This window comes from Aythya ferina (genome assembly GCF_964211825.1).
Source record: "Aythya ferina genome assembly, chromosome: 4".
NCBI classification, from domain to species: Eukaryota; Metazoa; Chordata; class Aves; order Anseriformes; family Anatidae; genus Aythya; species Aythya ferina.
The window spans coordinates 44825543-44846299 of NC_140300.1; the positions used below are offsets into that span (position 1 = coordinate 44825543).

The following is a 20757-nucleotide window of genomic DNA, read 5'->3' on the forward strand; positions in this document are numbered from 1 at the left end:
CCACATTCTTAGATTTTCTGGGCGTATATACATATAAAGTAAAAATATGTTAAACGTGAACATGTAGAGGAATCAGCTACGAGATTAGATACTTTTCACCAAAAAGATCGGACATGTAGAGAATATAAAGGTGGAAAGTAACTTGAATGATAGCGACAATGACATAAGAGTCCAGGATTCTCAAAAAAGGAAGGAAAAAAGAGCAGAAGAATAAAAACAGTGGGCTTCAAGGAGGAATACTTCAATAAATTGAGACTTCCTTCCCATGTGGTTGTTATATATCTATTCTCTGAGGGGAAGAAGAGTTCAGGAGAGTTGGCACTTTCTTAAAGACACAAACTATCCTTGTGTGAAGGAAAGATAGGAAGTGTAGTAAATTACCAAGACCCACTTGGCTGAAGTACAAGGAATCGTACAAAAAGTGGAAACTAGATCAATAGGTGCGTATAAATGGGACAAAATCAGAAAGGCAGAGCACAAAACAAGATAAAACTAGCAAGAGCTGTTAAGGACGATAAAACGCTATTATATAAAAAAATTATAAAAAAAAAAACGAAACAAAACAAAACATGAAGAAGGCCAAAAAATAACTAAAAAGCTCATTTATGCGCAGTGGGAAGGAAACACTAAATGAGGCCAGCTATTTAACTTTTTTTGTTTCAGTCCTCAGCCATCTGAGTGTAGGCTAACAGCACTGACACCGGTGACAACTGAATACGAGCTTCTGCTAGAATAGGAAAAAAAATGCATAAGGCAAGTTGTTTGAAGACAATTCCAGAGACATCTGCTGCTATCTTTGAGAACTCATGGAAGATAGACAAGACTTCAGATGGCAAATACAAGTTCTCTTTTTATTGAAGGAGATGATGATGGGAGACGGGGAATTCTGGATCAGTCAGCCTAACTTCAATTTCCAGAAGAAAGTAACAAATAATCTGTCTGGTTGTAAGCAATGTGGTAAGTAACAACAAATGTCCATTTTGGGAAAACGTGCTTAACCAATGTTTCTTCTGTGATGGTAAAAAGCCATGTGAAACGGCAGATGTCTTGGCTGTATTTTCATCAAGATGGAGGCAAATTTGGTGCAGAGATACTTTCAGTTCAGAACTTTGTTTACCATGTTATTAGACATATCACAAAGATTTCTGGGAGTTCTGGCAATTAGTATTTTCATTAGGATTTGTGCAACATTTAAAATCTAAAATTAACCCAGAGCAAAGTGTAAAAGCTGAGAGAGAACTGTGAAGATGTGAACTTGGCTTGAATGCATGCAGGTACAACTGCAGCCTGGGAAAATGATGACTTGGCAGGAGCCTTTGCTATAGGTAGGGCAAGGCGACACTGTCTGTCTGTCCGTCTGGACTGACTGGTATCCAGTAAAGGAGAACAGAGAACCCAGTTAAGAGAACTCAGCTCTCTGACTGCTGCTTTCCATAAAGGCCTCCTAGATCTTAGAACATCTGAAATCACTGCCTGCAAATATGGTTGAGCCTGGCACTTCACTTCAAAAGAACTTAGGGAGTGACTGGCACATGCAGACTGCTTACCAGCATACACTGCAGTTCTGGTAAAGAAAATATATACTACAAACAGACACTCTGGTGTCTGAAATAGACATATGCTATATAAGGCATGTAAAATAACTTTCCAATTCTAGCAAGCATTGTTAAGACTTTGACTGGAATTCTGCATCCTGCTTTGGGCACCCTACTTCCCAAGCAGGATGTGAACAATTTGAGTTTGGATAAAGGACCAGGAATGGTGAGTAGCCAGCACACTTCTTGGGTGGAAACACCATGGGATGTTTTTCTTCTAAGCTGAACTTACTCAAGGACCCTGAGAATCTGTAGATTATTTCAAAGGCAGCTAAGAAAGAGATGACTAAGAAAACGCAGTGTGGTCTGTAATCTTAAGTTGCTGCATAAGGATCTCTGGCAAATGGTAGGGGGTCCACAGAAGGGGAAATACTGAACTGTAAGAGAATCCACTGTGAAGCAGGGATGGGGAAGGCAGGCTGGTTATCAGCCTAATATTCTATTTATGGGAGCTGTGTTGTTTTGGGCTATTTCAGCAGGAGCTCACTATGCAATTTTAACAAATCTTCCTCTCCTAGAACTGTAAGCACCTGTAGCATTCTGCCCCCTAGAAAATTATTTTGATAATACCAAGTTCCATTTACAGGGTATAAATACTATCAGTGAGAGTAACATTACCCAACTACTTGATCCATTATTAGTACAGTTTCAGAGCAAGACATGAATATTCATCAGCCAGAACAAGAGCCACTAGTGAACATAAGGCAGAATAACATACACTATTCCTCAATTGCACCAGATGAAATAAAACTGTAATATTTTTAAGAGAGAGGTGATACAGCATTTTTAACTTGTTTGCTGCTCGATACAAGAATACTCCTCAGCATATAAATGTAAGGGAAGGGCTGGAGATATCTGATAAATTTTACTGCGTATTTTTCAGAAGAAAATCAATTAGGCATCTTGTTCACATTTAATCTATTATGGTGAGAAAAACCTTATGATTAAAGAATTTAGGAAAAATGTTCTCTAGCACAGAGCTTCACTTTCTGTGCCATAATCCAGACTAGTTACATACTGAATGCTACTTCCTGGTTGTAAACTGTAATTGTTAATTTCTTTTTCAAGTTCTGACAGACTGTGGTGAGAACAGGCAGAAGCATGAAATTAATTTATTTCTCCTTTATGTGCCTGGAAGTGATACTTTGACTTTATGAATGAACAAGATGATCTCTTGGATTAGTAAAGGTAAGAAGAGTCTACGCATGTCTTTGCCAGCATAGGTCTGGTGAAAAGTCAGGTGACAGGTAAGCAATAAAACCATGCCACAGAGTAATACCAATAATAACCTGCATCTACAGTAACATGTCTCTGCTGACTAAGCCTAACAACTGTAAGCCTCGACTCTGAGAAAAGGAAGCAGAAGACTGGAGATTTATGTCAGGGCATTCAAATTTTAGGTTTAGCCTTGCTGTGAATTACAGCTTGGAACTAGAAGATGTGACTACAAAATAAGGATAAACAGATTTGTATAATTCAGAACAATAATCCAATGAGGTATCTGGCACATTTTCAAATACTCTATTATCTGATTTATTTAAATAGTAACATTAGAGCTTCTTTTAGGGAAACTGATAACAAAGCTCCAAAATACATGGCGGGAAAAAAAAAAAAAGCAAAACCACTTAACTTGCTGGGACAGAGATCTGGGCTTTGTTACGTTGGGTGCTTTAAAAATGCTCCTCTAAAAAAACCTCACTCTCTAAATTAAGACACCATATAACTATAAAAATTGGAGAGGAGACTATCACAGATGATCCTATATTCCTGTGGCCTGTACAATTCCGGAGTAGGTACTCACAATTTAATAAACGAGGTGAAATACACTGACTTTAAATGCTAATTAACTAAAGCAGCAGATGCAAATCACTTACCTGTAATGAATAGACTCTGTTAGTATGCCCTTGCAGCGTGTGCAGACAGGTCTCTGTCTCTGGATCCCACACTTTGACCATAAAATCATATGCACCACTTACAACCCTTCTGCCATCATATTGAACGCACCGAACTGCAGCTACGTGGCCCATCAGAACATGTAAACACTGGCCCGTCTCTATGTCCCAAACTCTCAGTGTAGCGTCTCGAGAACCACTCACCACTCTGCAGGAACAAGAAAACCCCTCCTATACTTAGTATCGGAAATAAAAGTATTAGAACAATTAGATTGGGCTACAGATCAGTTAAAAGTTATAATTTGGGACACTAGGTAGCATTTGTCCACTGGCTACCAAGACCTGGTTTGGTATGACGTTTCATTAGGGTTGCAAATGACTTGAGTGTTTTTCTTCATTGCTGTACTCACCTCTCCAGGACACATTTGATATAATTAGCAACCAGTACTTAAAAAGCACTTCATTCCTGAACAGCAAAATAATGCCATGGGAAACTGTGGACTATTGTGTCCACCCATGAAAGCTTATGAATATGTCAAGTTCAAGTTAGTGCTTTGAGCATCCCATTTTAATGACTGAGTTAACTAATTGTAACAATGAAACAAAGAAGATCTTTAGAAGTTATACTTTACTAAAAGAACAGTTATTCTGCTTGATTTTTTTTCAGTTTATACTTTTAAGAGCGTTTTCAGGCAAGAACAGAAATGAAAAGGAATTAATATTAAAGGAACAGGTAAAGGAAAACTTCATCGTTCTTCAAAAAAATAAGAAATACAACCAGTGGGCACTCTGTCAACTACTCCATGCCATAGCCAAGTAAGGGATCTATGCCAATGTTCCTTGACTCAAGACATGACATACTATTGCAGAAATTATGATGCAATCAATTAAAATCTTAATAAAATTCTGCACCAACAATACTTAAAAAGTCATTCTGCAAAATGAGTAAAAGTTTGTAACCTTTACAAAAAGCTAAGAAGAAATTGTTCAGTGTGGGAGACTGGATCACAGCATACTAGAATTAGTTTCGAAATCAGGTAAAATGTGACTTTATAAAATCCATGACACTTCATTTTCTGTTCTTTAATTAGCACTCTTATGCTCTTGCTTCTATTAATCATCTCCTCCCTTGTGTTGATTTATGTAGTTTAGTTTGGATGCTTTGCCCGTTTTGTGTTTCGCTCAGTGTTTGATTAGGCACCCAACTTTAACAAGCATTTTCTGTAAACACGGCATAAATTACAAGCCAAACCGTGGCTGTCACTTTGGGCAAAGACTTACCTTTTCTCGTGGAGATGCATGCAACGCACCGTGGAGGTGTGGCCGTACAAGGTGTGTATGCATTCTCCAGTCTCAGCGTTCCAGACTTTCAAAGTTCGGTCTGTGGATCCACTGATGATGATGTTGTCCCTCATCTGTGATGACCAGACTCCGCCTGTGTGTCCAACTAGCGTTCTCAAACACTGAAAATAAACGTGGGGCTCAGTTACTGCTTAGGCAGTGCTGAAGGGAAATTTAAGAAAAGTAATCAAGGAGGTAACAGTAGTTTCTCATAGTGAAAGCCAGAAGACTCCTGGAGACTTCTCTGTGCTTGAACTAAAAATTCCATCTGTTAGAAAAGGCTCGTGAAATTTCTCTCTCTCTCATTGGTACTTTAAGGAATATTCCCCATAATCTTGCTTTTGATAAAGTAAACTGTCTTTCCAAATTTCTCAATACAGGCCCAAAGTCTTTTTCTCAGTATTTTTCTGAGTCACTGAAGGTTTTCCAGGATGTTTCTGAAGCATATGTATTACAACTGGAGAGAGTATTCACTTAGTAGTTCTACCACCAACCTATAAGCCATATACTCCTATTTTATTTTTCTGTTTGTTTTTCCAGAAACATCACAGTCTGTAAGCAGCAGCTACAGCATCAATACTGTAAAATCGCGTTTCAAACCTTTCTCAGACTTCACTGTTGCCCAGGAGAGAATCCCCCATTACACACGCGCAGCCTCCCTTCTTTGATCCTAGCTGTATGACATGATTTTTCACCACGTAGAAACAGCGTTTGCTCACACCTACTTGTATAAAACCTCACCCGCTCTGGAGCAGCGGCTTGTCTCTGCCTCTCGGTCTGTATTCCTGTAAGTAATGGCTGTATACGTCTTTCTTACTGAGCAGCAGTGAAGTGCTAACTAGTACAGACTAGACCACATCCTTGCAAGAACCTTCTAGAAGGATACTCCGTAAAGATTTTGCATTTACATTAACAACATGATCTCTCTAATTACCCACGTTCTAACCCAATTAAATATGTGCCATGTTGATTTTCGCATTGCTCTATTTTCTTCTGCTGTGTCATGGGATGCAGTCTTGCACTGCACACGGCCATCTACCTCAGCGCTATTATTTTTATCAGTCAGACCCATATCTGCAGGAGAAAAGAGGTCAAGACTGTTTGATGATCTCTTTTTCTGTAATCTAATGCTAAGTGGCATTAATTTCCATGGCCTTCCTCTAACTGTTAGTTGACTCCTCTTCACGTAGTCCAATATTTTTTATCTGAGATAATGTATCCTAAACACACAGTCTTTAGTTTACTCCGTTTAAATAATGACACATTTTAGCTTTCTTCTCCTTTTGAAGAAACACAAGTAACTTCAGAAACAGATCAGAAAATACAGGCTATCTGGATCAGCTGTAATAAAGTAAGCCCTAACTTTGGTAGCTGTTGTTTAACATCCTTTCAAGTTTCTGCTGAAATGAAATGTTCTATCATCACTGCACGTTCTGTTTCCATCATATGACTTTTCTCCAAAAATAAATACTTTTTCTGCATCAGTGACCAATAGTACACTAATTTCTGTTGGTAATATCCTGTCCCTTCTAACAAACATACTTGAAAATCCCTTGCTTTTCTGCTGTACATAGATTTCTGGTTCTTTAAAATCTTTTACCAGTATTCTACAATTCCTGGCTTCTAGCTTAATTCACTGCTAACAAATCCATCTTTTTCAGTTCATAGCTTCTCTTCACTTTTACAGCTCCAAAACATTTTTTTTTTTAATTTCAACTGATTTGTTCATATTTTAAGAAATCATCCTTCTAAAGCAGTAAGAACACAGAATCCTTATTTTGGGCTTTACATCTGTCAAGGGGATTATTTAGTCATGTTCATTTGCACAAACCAACCTTCAGGGTTCCTGTTATTAATTCTTCAGTATCAGTAAGCATAAGGGCTAATACAGCAGTCTCCCATCTTTCACATACAATACTTAGCTCTCTTTAAGGTTGGAGGTAAATAGTCACACTAGGATTTGTAATTACTTTCAAAAAAATTACTGAACATGAATTGATAAGTCCTGCTAGTATGATCAACTTTATATATTTAAAAGAACATTTTGCTTTTGAGAGGGTGGTATACAGAAAGCAAGTATTTTTCACTTGAGCTTAGCCTGCCCTTTTCAATTAAAAAATGAAAAATTTAATATGAGTTCCATCATTAGACAGATTGTTGTGGGGAAGTCAGTAGAGGCAGGGTGAAGCTGCCCATTGCTTTTAATTTTATTCTTCCCCACAGTAGTATTTACAATCCTGTTGAGGAATTTCTAGGCATGCAAAGACAAATGCTTTACATATTTAGCTTAAACATTAAAAGTGGATACCTTTTACATCTTAAACATGTTATCCTCAAAAGCTGTCCTGGTGTTCAAGTAACTGTATCATTAAAACAAAACAAAGGATACACGAGACTAGTTTCGAAGGAAAATCTACTATTTCCCTGAGGTCATTTCTGTATCCATATAGAGCACGGACAGTCACCTTAAAACAAAAGCTGTGTGCTGAGTAGCTGTGATGTTCTAACATGAGTGAAATGTTCAGTACTGTCTTTTTGATTGCACATATTGTTTTGCTTCCCTAAGCCAAAATTAAATTATTGAAGCTTATTAAATTCCTGCCTGAGCTGGATCTAATTTAATAGGAAATATTTAAACCTAAAGCAAGTTACATTTTTTTTTCTGGCTCAGCAATATAGTGGCTTAGAACGAAAAACAAACTGTATTTGAAAACAGAGCCAGTAAAATCAACACACCATTTCAATAACTTAGAAACAACAGAAAGAATGATAGAAGACAAGTGAGATCTAGAGGGGTAAAAGCAGGCTAAATTAAGCTTTAAGGGAGATAAAGCAACATATCTGTCCAAATTCTTTAGAATCCATGTCACAAATGACTCCACAAGAATAGAAGAATTGCCAAGAGAACAAGGATATATGCCAACGGTAACATGAGCAGCATTGTAATTTCACATCAAGGTGACTTTTTTGAACTGGACTAGATTCTGTGTGGGGAAAGATGACCCAAATGTTTACCAGTATTTTTGCTGAATGTTGTGCCAGACAAACCAAAGACCATGCTGGGTGTGGCCTGATAAAACTGTGGTAGCTGATAAAACTATGGCTCCTACTAGCTCATTTCCTAAGCAATTCAGCAACATACTCAGCTTACCTTGCCGGTAACTGCTGACCACACTTTTAATGTGTTGTCATCAGAGCCGCTCACTATTCGGTTACCGCAGAACTGAAGGCATGTGATGACGTGATCATCATGACCTTTGAGCACCTGACAATAAAGAACATGAAAATGTACACTCACGATTTAACTCAGGAGATCAGAGATAAGCAGGGGAAACAAAGTGCTATTCTGATTCATAAATTATAAAATGGTAGAGTAACTTAAAAAATAATATGGCCCCTTAATCCTGTGTGTCAAGTCTAATTTACTGCCAGCTGAGACCAAAGAAGGTATTTTCCTTCTTCCATGGAGTAATACTGCATTGCTTGTCAAGCATACCACAGTTATTTTAAACCTCCTACAAGTACCAGGATAAATCAGTAATAAAAGTAGGATAAATTAGTAGCTGGACATTGCTTAATTCCTCTGCAGTTACTCCATCACATGTTCATAATCATTTTTTTGTATTTTTTTTCCCTTCAGACTTTTACATTTTAAGAGTCATTTCAATCTTGAACAAAAAGCAGGGCACTGTATTATTTGCTGCATATTTGTATTTCTATGGTCAAGGCCAACCATGTCTATTGGCCCCTTACCATTGTAATCTGTTAAATGCCAGGCAGCACCAAAGTCAAAAAACTATAAACAGTAAATTAAATGAAATACAAGAAAAAGAGAACATTTAAAGTGCTGGAAATGTGGATTGGAATCTAACTCCACAGATGTAGGATTTTCAATACTTGATTTGGGAAAAACTCCGGTGTATTTTACTGCAATACAGTAAAAGAATAGTTATCAGAACACACAGAAATGCTTTTATTCAAGATATCTGAGCACTCTTCAAGATGTTCATCGAAATGAAATGGGCATTTGGCTAATGCCTGAGGCTGTAATTTTAATAATAATTCCAAGATAACTTGATGTGGCGTATCAAGGCAAGAAATACAGAGCCGTTGCCAGAGATGTACATAAGTCACGGCCAAATAAACAGCAGGATATATCCATAGGGTTTTCACAGGAATTTTTTTTGTTCTTACTGTTTCATTGTACAGGAATCAAGAAAACAGGGAAATTGTCTAAAAGGATATATGTTTTTTCTTCATGTTTTTTACTGCTAGTTCAATATGAGTTTGATTTGACAGTTGCTAATTTATTTTTAAAAATGTTGTAGGTATTGCTTCATATCTTTGTATTGGAAAGGACTTAATGAGAATATGAAATCAATATTGCTAAATATGTTAATATTTTAAAAAACAAAATCTTAATATGAAACACAGTTACTGCCTTGTGTTGCTCAATTTATAAGAATATCTATTAAACTAAGCATGAAATGGTCATAGAATGGTTGTAGAATGTTTTTGTGTAGGTATGTGGCCCAGCTCTACAAATACGCGTGTTTGTATGTTTAATTTTAAATAAAAGTATTCCCAATCAAGTCTCTGAGATTATCTCCCTCACAAGACTGGCATAGGCATTCACCAAATTCTGCAGATTTTTTTAAAACAGCAGTGCAACAATTTTGTTATATGAAGCATTGCATTTTGATTTCCTAACATGGTGCTCAGAAATTAATGTAAAAACATGGTAAGCTAAAATACAAATCATTTCCTTTTTGTAAAACACACTGCTTTTTGTGCATGGCTAGTCTGTAGCAAAAAGAAAAAAAAAATAAATAACTGGAGCTGACCTTGCTTTGTTCATGGCACCATGTCCATAGCTCAGAAACTTACCTTAGGCGATTTAAGTTCTCCTCGCCGCCAGTTGGTATCAATCCTGTGTTGTCTAATATACGCGCTTTTCCACGGACTATGTATAAAGCCTGGTTTTATTACTTTCCTCCTTTTGATATGTAATGGTTCATCAATCCCTAAAATAGGTTAAAATAAAAAATTAAAAAACAGAAGGGGTGGGGGGGAAGAGGGAGTGATGAGTCCAATCCCAATAAAACAACTTCTCTCCCTTCCAAACCTTACCGTGAACTCTGAAGTTAAATACTGCATTGACATAACAACCTCCTGCCAGAGGGTTCTGCTCATCTTCTCCATGCCAGCATTTGCATTTTGTCAGTGACACCACCCTGCTCCTGATACTACATCTTTCCTGGTCTTCCCAGCACAATCATTACGGTAATCATGTGGCTGAAAATGCTCTTGTTCATCACTCCTTCCTAGCAATCTACTGCCTTGGTTTTGGATCCCTTTTTCTGAGGAGATGTAGCAGAATATTGCCTTTTTCAAATAAGTATCAACCAGCAAACTCCACAACCGCTCATACTCTCATTTCAAAGCCATTCAAAAAGCAATTCTTTCTTTGTGTGCACCTCCTCTCTGGTCATGCATCTTTGTTACCTTTGAGTTCACTGTGATTCTTGATATTAGTGGGCTCTTTATTTATTTTATTTTCTTTCAAAAAGCTACGCCCTTGCCTGGCTTCAATTTATGTGCAGTTGTGCCCTGGCTGAATTGGTACTTAAGAGGTAGTGCTTTGTTTCAGCCTTACTACTATAGGTTGTTGGTTTTTGTGTGTGTGTGTTCTTTTTTTTTCCCCAATTCTCTTTCTCACCCATCCATCTCTTCTACACAGCATCTCTCTCCACTGCATCTCATTACTAGCCTGAGTCTTGTCTGTTGCCACTACGTGATTTCATTCTGCTTTTAGCCCTTTTTCTAGTGTTTCTATCTGCAAGACTTGAATTAACTGTGCCTTCATATTACTGAGCACCTCACTACGTCTAAACAGGCTAAAATACTGTTTTGGCAGTGCTCTCATTCCTAGACATATTCTTACTTATTTGTACATATTTTTACTTATAATTTATTTTTTACTTCTCAGGCTCACAAATGCAGACTCATGCCTCTCAACGTTTTCCTTTTTCTCATTCTGTCCTCTTAATACATTTTTCACTGAAATTGGTAAGAGGAGAATCTTAAGATTTATGAGGTTAGACACCTGATTTCCATTGCAAAAGAACAACTCATTAATTTAGGGAGCCTTTAAAAATACCCAGCTTCATGTATTCTGTCATCGTTTTTAAAGCCCTTGCATAGACCTTTCACAAGTTCTTCTCTCAGGACTCTGAGGCAGACTGGACGGTACCTGTGTTTGCCCACGTCCAGTAAGGACACTGCTCTCAGGCATGTGCTCTGCCTCCAGAAACTGACTCCTTCCTTGTTCATGTATTTCTGCTTAGAAATACAAGTTTACCTTTTTGTTGTTGTTTTCAACTAGGAGGTTGTTTCCCTGGAAGCTTTTTATTGCCCATTCATACTGCTGCTGAACCACCACACCTTCTTGCGTTGGCATGAGCTGTCCAATCTACAGGGCTTATGGAACTGCAGCCCCTTCTCTGAGCAACCAAGTTACCACCTTCCTTCCCTACCCTATGAAATTTCTCTGCTAATTTTCCTACAACTGACATTAAATTACAGGGCCTGTTCTACCCAACCGCTGCAGTTCTTCCTCCATGTTATTTACAAGACTGTGCACCTATCATTTTTCCATCTTAGCTCATATTTGCTTTGTTTCTGTTTTGAATAAAGCCAGTCCTGACAAAGCAAAAATAATAGTATTTTTAAAACATACCCCAAGTGTACACCCTTATGAATAGGATGTTCAAACTTAAGTCTAGTTTCATTGCTAGCAGCCCACAGATTATTCCTGCTTCCTACTTCCAACACAGATATGCACCACGTAGCTCAAACGGGTAAATTTAAAGTCATCTGAATTCCCTTTGTAAAACTTTAAGCTTATTATGTAAATGAACTGCACTTTTTATGGCAGCAACACCGTTACATTCATCTTTTTGCTCAGCCTTACCCTCCTCTTTGCATTTCTCTCTCCAGAGAAGATTATCTTCAGCCAGAATCCTCCAGTAACGGCATGTCTGGGCTGCCTGCAGAAGGTCCCTGGGTTCCAGGAATGACAGCACATACAGTGCCAGCTGTGAAAAAAAGGGAGCATATTTTCTCAATTGCTTTTGAAAGGAAAAGGGAAGTAACTCAAAGTATTATCACACATCAGAGGCTGAAATACGGAAAATTGAAACAATAAATTATTAAATGTTCTCAGAAACTTAACAGAGCTACAGTTTGTTCCAGTGCGCACATGAAAAGTATAGCAATCATCTTAGATAACTAAATCCATATGGATCACATCAAAAATGTATATTATTTGCAGGAGAATAGATGTCAGCTGAAATCACTGGCTATTATGCTTTTTTTAAATGTCATCCATATTACCACGAACCATTACCGGCTGTACCAAAATAATCATGTCTCCAATATTTTATCTAATAAATGTACCAGAAGGTTTTAACTGGAAAACACAACGCTACGTGACCAAATGAGGAACGCTGTGATGAATAACATCATGCAGGAAGCTCAAATATAGAAAACATAAATGCTATTTGTACTCAAGTTCAAAAGTACTCCGCAGCTGCAGAAGCCCAGCATACACATTGCTCAATTTCTGATTAGAATGCAAACATACAGGGATGCTACAGGGAGTTTGATGGACCTGGATGCAGAGGGCCTGAAACACATAACTTTGCTATTGCACGTAGTATGTGTTACCAAAAAAAAAAAAACACATGGGAAATCCCAGTAAGCAGCATAAGACAAACTGAAGTTGAACTTTTCTGTGTGACAACATTAAATGTTACCGGCAGCACTCAGAGCACAGCTGACTGAGCTAAGCCATATAATGACCATGATAAAAGCCCCAAATCTCCAGAAATACCTTCAGATGTGTTGGAGTCTTAAACAGGGACTGAGGCATCTCAAACACAATACAAAACACAGGGACTGATATCCTTAAGGGTATCATGGATGACTACAGCTTTTCTACTGAACAGCAACAACGTATTTTCCCAGTCACTGAGAATAAAAACATAAGAGGCAGCAAAGTGGCTGCCCTGGCTAAAAACTCAAGAGGAAACATTGCTGATAAAAAGTGATGCACAACAACTACTTACGTTTAGAAATAGTGGGGTCTTTGCCAGGACTAGGATGCAAAAGTTATCAGGGAAATCATATCATCCACCTTAACTGCTGCTTGACATATCTTTTTGTGCTTACAATTTTTGTATTTAATTCTTAACTGGAGTTGTGTTGTCTATAAATAGAATCTGCCCTTTAAAGAAGCATAGACTGAAATTCAGTAAGGAAGTCATAACCATAGGCCATTGACCTCAAAAGATTTTTGACCTTATTACGTGAGAAACGTTTGCTTTTAGTAATGTAGCCCCATCAGTGACTGAGCAGGAAATAAAAATTCAGTATGCCAGGACTGTTTGCATTTTGATTGCATTTACACGCCTTGTTTGCAAGTCATCACCTGCAGCCCACAGCGAGCATGCAGGACTCCACATTTGCAGAATCTGCGCCCCAACTTGCACGTTAGCTCCCATGTGCATCCCAGGCCATGCAGCTGCACAACAGTCATTCTGTCCCTACTCAATTATGGAGTCAGAATTTAGGCTTTGCTGAAAGGCTCTCTGATACACAAGCAACAACTGTGCCCGTCCTTTTAGACTTTCTGACTTAATTCCTGATATGTAAAAATATTGAAGAAACCCTGTTTCCTAACACACATCAGACAGCTGGTCACACACAGCAAGACTCAAAGCACGGAACAGAGCCTTTCTGTTTCTGCTGGATGTTCCTTAACCGAGAGAAGAGTTTGTTTAAATATCACCTGTCCTATCTATACAGGTATGAATGTTTGCTAAGGTAGCGTTAATTAAAATCTGTGAGCCGACTGATTTTTAAAACAGGTTACATATGGGTGACATTTATTTTAGACTATATTTGGCTAAGTAGTCATCAAGGGTCAACACAACTCACAGTTGACTTTAGGATTAGCAGCACACAAAAGCTGAAGGCCCTCTGTCACTGTTCACGGATCTAGTTATAAGAAGGCTTCAGGTAGCAAAGATCGACCTTTGACTCAGCTGTACCTAGCCCTACTCCCCTTCGCAGTGTTAATAATACCCAACACAACACGCTGCCGCTCACTTTCTCTTCCACTCATACCATGGCACCAACAAGACTTTGGCGGATTTCAACAACACTCCTCATCTGTTAATTTCCAGACCTGGTTTTCACAAACAAGTAATTTCAATAATTATTTCTAATTGCTCCGTGAGAAAACAAGTATTATTTCAGATTAATTGTTTGACTGCAGGTTTCCTCAGGAGGAAAGCAAACATTTTCTTGGTTATTCAGGTATTAAGTTACTGTCTCTCTATTGCCGAAAGCATTTCTGAAGAAGCGGCCTCCTGCTCGAATGTGCTTCCTGTCCTGGTTAGGTAATAAAATCCCCGCACTGCATACCACAACACGACGTGGGAGATACCTGGAGATGTTAATGCAGAGTGACAACTCAAGAGAGCGTGCGTTCACAGGATGCTCGCTTTGGTAGGAAAGCCTGCTTACAGAATTACTGACCCTACCAAATTATTCTTGCTTCCCCCCACTTACTCATCACCCCCTGCTGAAGCCAGCAGGGGACAGAAGCGATCTGGGTTAATGATCTCCAAAATGGAGGCGAGATGGCGTTAGCTTGATTTTTTTGTTTTGTTAACTCAGTTGATTTTGGTGACAGTAACTGGGGGCTAGGAAGCAAAAATGATTTAAGCCAGCTTCCATGGCCAAGCCAGCCTTTCATGAAACTAAACACTTGACAATCCTGGTTTCAAGAGGCAAGCACAACCACTAAAAATAAATATAATTAAACACACACGTATCTTACGGTGGAGTTAAAGAACAAATAAGAGAGAAGAAATATTTTACAGCTAAATAGCAAAGCCTTGTAGTGAAGAAACTGCTAAAACTGAGTAGCAACATGATCATTAGTTACAATGCAACTGCATCACTGGTTGTACTTGAGTTAGTTTTGGCACTAAGTCAGGCAAAGAAAGCTAACTCAGCTGTGAGTTACTGCTATCAATTATTGAGATTTTTGATTTAATAAGAAGTGAAGTGACAAAATATCTTCTGTTTTCCCAAAATCTAAATAGCGTCTTTCTTCCTCTGCCTCTGAACTAAGGCTGCCTTGGGCAGCTTCTTCATGAAGGTGGCAACAACCCAGAGATCTTACTAGACCCTTCTCCTCCCACTGCATCCCCTACATACATGAAGGCTACCACACAGCGCTTCTGTAAATACTTACATCATGTGCACTAAGTCAACATTCACTGCATAAACTGCTCCCGAGCCTTACAAATGCTAACCAGCAAAACCCAGGGGAAGGCTGTGACATTTCCTAATCCACAGAGATATGATAGTAGATAAACGGGAAGAAGGGTCATGTACATCCAAGTATTTCAAAAATAGAACATACACCAGAAAGAACGTCAAGAAATGGAGATGCAGAACAGCCCCCACAGTAAGTAAGGGCATATTAAACATAGCAACCATATCCTAGCACCAGAGGATCTACTAAGAACTTGTTTTCAGATGTGTTGGTAAATGAAGACTTAAAAATACCAGCTCTCATGAGAAGTTTTACATGGCAAACCCAACATGTAGTAGGTCTGGAACAAAAAATAATGCACTGCCTCCTCACTCCAGACAACAAAACAAGTTCCCATTTGATAAAATCAATTGGGGTAAGAAATATCATTTCTAAATGAGCTAACATGCATTCATTTAACAATTGTAGCAAAATGGGTTTATAATCCTTCACGTCTAACCCCCTGTTCTAATGGCGAGGACATCAGGAATTACTCTTCTGTGGATGACATTTACTTACACATGCTGCAAAGCACACACTCAAATCTAAGTCTTAGCTTCTCCTTAACCTGATACAATATGATCAGATTTGCCATACAGGATTTACTGCAGGATATCTAGTTAATTAGGGCTTGCCTTTATCCTTAGCAAGAAGGGCTTTTCTGGGTTTACTTTGGTTGTTTTTTTCAGTACAGACTTTAGGGTTTAGTTTGTTTAAAATAAATTCAAAACTAATATTCACCAAAATATAGTACTTAAAGCATTAAACGACAATGCTTATCCTTACAGAACAATGCGCAGAGAGGCCTTACATCTGGAGGAAATGTGTGTGTACATTCTATGTAAAAGAACTGGTTCTCAAAACAAAAATACAGCTGCCAGCCCAATTAAGATACAGAGATATTTGTAAAGCTACGGGGACTTTGTTGAACGGAGTCATCCATATTTCCAGGTATCTAAATGCCCATCAAAACATAAAGGTATGTTAATGTGAAACGACAGTTACTATGGTATGGCAGTGTTTCAACTTACGGACCTTTTAAACATCAGTTTACTTCATTATGTTGGCAAAAATGAACGCCACAGTTAGCACAGAAGTATTTAAAAGGCAGCAGATCACGCACTGCCCAGTCCTGTATTACCCTGTGTTTCTCACCTCTTTTGGGAGCAAGGAAATGAAGTCTCTTTGAAACTGGGGCTCTATCACTTGCATCATGTGTTTGACTTGTGTTGGTTCACAACTGTCAATAAGTTCATCTAAAGCAAGTAATTTCTCTGGTCCACTCCAGCTCTGCAAGAAAATAAATAATATAAAAAAAAATAAACATTAAGCATAGTTTATATTAGTAAGTGCTGTTGCTTTTTCAAAAAAAAAAAGACAAGTTAAGTTTCTTTGCTGACCTATATATAAGCATATAAAAAGCCATCAAGATAAATGCTCATGTAAATTACACAAAAATGAGAAGTTAATCAACACAAAATATTCCAAATTACTACATTGATTCTTAAGCTAAGAAAGAATTTGTTATACACACACACATACAGATTAGCAATTAAATAGATAATAATATTTAATAATAATAATTAAAATAATTAAGCTTCTTTTGAAGTTGATGAAATCTATGCACATATTACTGACAATGACGGGGCTGGAACAGAACGCGCACTCTCTCTTTCTCCGTTTTACGTTCAAGTGAGATGACAACTTTTAACCTTAGCGTTTCATCTGACAGACCAAAAATTTTCAGTGGAATGAGAGGAAAGGAAAGAAAAGAAACTTTTTCTAGAAATACATTGGCTTACTGCCTGCTTATTACTGTGGTGTGTCCCTAAGCAACAATGCTGTATTTCAGGATCCTGGCTATAAACCTACGGGTATTTGTAGGCATCAATTTACACTTGAATAAACAGAGAATTTTGACTGGAAATTTCCTTACCTCACATTTTTACTAATGGGCATCATAAAATTTGAAGATTTCAATAAGGCACTCGTCTGAGAGCATAGCAGATTAGTAGCATCATTTGTAGAAAACAATTAGAAACTGAATACACTGCACATCTGAAAAGCATGTCTTCAACTCATCTGTGCTCCTCAAAGAGTTTAGATTTGTTACGTGAAAACAATTTAAAGAAAAAATAATTTCTTCTGGAGAAAAAAAAGACAACAGCCATTGCTAACTGATTTAGCAACTGAATTAGAGCATGAATAAAGCCTTAGAGAGGATAGAAAATGAGACATCACAGTTTTTGAGAGCAAATTCACATCCACATTCTTCAATGTCTTCTGGAGTGACATTTACAAGTAAATTAGCACATACAAATTATATTACAGTTATGGTGAGAGGCTAAGAGAAATTAAATTAAAAAAAAAAAGGCAAGGTACCTTAGAATTAAGATCTCTGTACTAATCTGCCACGTATCGAAGGGCCTTTACTGCTTATGCTGTACATTCCTGCTCTCTGGATGTGAGCCTGACCATTAACTCTGGTCCCTGCAACACTACAACACGGGCAATTGTGTCAAGATTCTGTACACAATGAGGCAAGGTGAGGAGAAAGGGGGATTTCTGAAGATGAACGAAAAGCAAGTAAATACCCTGCTCTGCTTGCTGTGAGAAGATCATCGTGTTGCATCATTTCCCCTGATGAAGGTTTCGAAGCATTGGGAATGCCAAGAGAAGTCCCAGTTGCCCACCTGGCTTTCAGGTGCCCCCATGCTTGCAGAGCAGTGAGAGCGGCGTGGCGCTGCCTCAGCTGCGCAGGGAGCACGTGCCAGGAGCTACCAGCCAGCACCCAGCACGTGGCTGCTCAGCCACCCATCTGCACGTGCCTGCTCCACAGCAGGCGTGCGAGAGAGCCTGACATCTGCCACGATGGACATGGAAAAGGGGCCGAGGGAGGGAGCTGCTGTGAGCTGAGCCTCTGCACACGCTGCTGGCGACTGGAAACATGGCCTAAGCTGCCAGGAAAGCGTTCCCCATCCCCACACGTGTTTTATATCGTCACTGCGAGAGACCCGGGTTTCTGTGCCTCAGGTGTTAGTAGATCTCGGGTCGCCAACACCTCACAGTGTTAAAAAGACACAAGTCTCTCAGCATAAACTGCAGCGGTGTCGTTATAAATAGCTTTCATTATCAATTTCCGTCGATGGAAACGTCTGCATCCCAGAACAGTTCTCCATCTAGCAGGCTCTGAGGAACTGTTCCTCTCTCTGCCTTTCCAATTGCTTGTTCCACTTACCCCAAGCTTTGCTGCTGTTAGGTACAAGCGGTTGCAATCTGTCATCTTAGCTGTCAGCTGCATTTGAATTTAGGAGAATTAAGAAAGGAAAACTAATACCTGTGCTACTTCCTCACGCTCTAAGTTTCCAAGGTCAGCCTACTCTTAGTCTATAAGCAGCTACACTAAATTAAAACAAATCAACCCGAACAGCGTTGCGTATTGCTGTGGCAAACACTGGTGGCAATTGTGAACCCATTATTAATTAATAATTTCACTGTGCACTGTCTGCAACTCTCTTGCATTTCTATTTTTACAGAGCAATTCAGAGCTGCGCAGAGAAGAGAATGGAGACGATACAAGAATTGCAAAGAGATGCTACTGAATAAAAGCAGCACCCCTGTCACCTGTCCAGCCATCCTTATGGGATGGATACGGGCAGGTACCTTGGTCTCTTTCTAAGCCATCAGCTGCCAACACGTGTTTTTTTCTCTAGGACATTGTCCCCTCAGTCTCTCACCTAAACACAGACCCCCAGCTACAGGCAGGAAGGGTCTGTGAGGGAAGCTCTTGGCAGGAACCATTCTGATGAAGTGAGTAATCTTGCCAGATGAACACTAATGTTTCTGTTAATGAAGGCAAGACTAGGAAATTTGTGTTTCTGGACCCCAAAGATTGATCTGTTTGCACCAAATTGCATTGAGCAGCAGTAAGTTTGTGGCTTTGATGAGAAACAACAGTAAACAAGTATCAAAGATGGAAAGAAAAAAGAAAAAAAGTAGTAGTAAATGGGCGCCAAACAGTTTGCAAAGTTTCAAATGTTTTAGATGACCGGAGAGGCCTGAGACACTTGGTGTAGTGTCCAGAAAACCTTGGGACTTCTACCAGGTGATCCCCTTTGAAATTGAAGATCCCTGTAAAGAACATACTTTGTCTGTAAAATGCATGTGTTTAATTCATTTTCCTTGTCTTCAAAACTTAAGCTTAATGTAAAACTGAACCAAAGCTTTTGTTCTGTGCAGGGCTTCCCCTAGGAAAGGCAGCTCCATGGTTCCTTCCCACAGGCCTGGGGAGCCCGGCAGGGACTGCTGCTGCTGCTGTGCTCCTTCAGTGATCTGAAATCCTAAGACACAGCATCTCCCTCGTCCCTGCCCAGTGCCCCAGGGAGGTCTGGCTTTGCCTTTCGTCTGGCTGATACCATCTCATCATCCAGGATGCTGCTACAGCAACCACGGCACTGCCTACCTGAGAAATACCCCTTCCTTTTCCCCTTCGCTGTTGCGCGTAAACCTCTTTCCTCACGTTTTCAGGCAAGCCAAACAGCTTTCTATCAACATAAACATCTCTGCTGCTTCTACGACTTCCACCTCATCACTCCCGCCTGACTTGCCTCCCCTCCTTTCATCATCTCCTTCTGTTTCTGTGCCTCTGCTCTACCATGAGCTACGCTCTTCTGTCACGCAGCCCCAACCTGTTAACACCAGTTTGCACAACTCCAGTTTGTAGCAAATAGATCCTTTTTCTGCTCCAGGCATCTTCAGGACAGCTATTTTGAACACGTTACGCCGTGGTACAATTTTAGGGTGCCGTCCTCTGTCGCTGCGCTCTGCTAACGGAGCTGTGCTGTTTCCCACAGAGCCCTGCAGAGGGGCTGGCGGGGGTCCTGCTGCTGCCCAGCCCCTGGTTAGGTACCGAGCACCTCGCCACCTCAGAGGGTAGCCCAGTCTGGACAGATGTAGCAAACAAGCAAAGCCCCCTGCAGGAAGTGCTGCAGTGCGGATCCTTCCCATTGAGGGTGCAAGGGCTGTGCATCAACACTGAAACCTTGACCTTACACTGCGAAGGGGGTGCTGCTGTCATGCTGCTTATGATACAACCTTGACCACCAGCTGCGTGTAAGAGCTGGACCACTCATGTGTGCATTCACAAGAGTCTTTGGAAGAGTATGACATGAAGAATGGTAAGTAATTTGAGTTAGCTCTGTGTGGCAGAAAGAAACAGTCTTCTAGCCAGCCCTCAATGGGAGGAGGATTGTGGACACTATCTTAAACCACGGAGGAAACAATCTTTCCAATCTGAGTAAAATAACAGCGTTCACTAGTTACTCAAAGCGAGTGCTGTACTTACTGCCTACGGAGCAACTTCTCAGCATCACTATGTGCACTCCAACATATTTCAAGAAAATTCCAAATTTTGTTGATCACGTTACTGAAATAAAACCCAGCAATGTAAGCAAGTGAAGTAGGAAGAATGAAAAGAGAAAAATGGAATGTAATATTTACAGCAGGACTGTCTCTGGCTGAGTTTAGCACGCAGCTGATT

General features: G+C 39.5%; 1 protein-coding gene and 1 long non-coding RNA gene across 7 annotated transcripts in view; one reads left to right on the forward strand and one right to left on the reverse strand.

Annotated features, from left to right (window-relative positions):
- Nucleotides 1–3216, forward strand: part of LOC311435614 — a 211857-nt gene extending 208641 nt beyond the window's left edge. For 2 of the 3 annotated variants that reach the window (XR_014692266.1, XR_014692268.1), the window contains one exon: nt 664–3216. This is a non-coding gene — a long non-coding RNA (uncharacterized lncRNA). The remainder of the gene's footprint in view (nt 1–663) is intronic. The other variant, XR_014692267.1, reaches the window with a different exon arrangement.
- The window catches only part of FBXW7 (F-box and WD repeat domain containing 7), a 164655-nt gene that overhangs the window by 3863 nt on the left and 140035 nt on the right, over nt 1–20757 (reverse strand). For all 4 annotated transcript variants that reach the window (XM_084516802.1, XM_084516801.1, XM_084516803.1 and 1 more), the window contains 6 exons: nt 16374–16508; nt 11802–11925; nt 9716–9852; nt 7980–8093; nt 4769–4950; nt 3470–3695 (listed from right to left, as the gene is read on the reverse strand). In XM_084516802.1, the coding sequence (XP_084372928.1) occupies nt 3470–3695; nt 4769–4950; nt 7980–8093; nt 9716–9852; nt 11802–11925; nt 16374–16508 (918 nt within the window). The remainder of the gene's footprint in view (nt 1–3469; nt 3696–4768; nt 4951–7979; nt 8094–9715; nt 9853–11801; nt 11926–16373; nt 16509–20757) is intronic.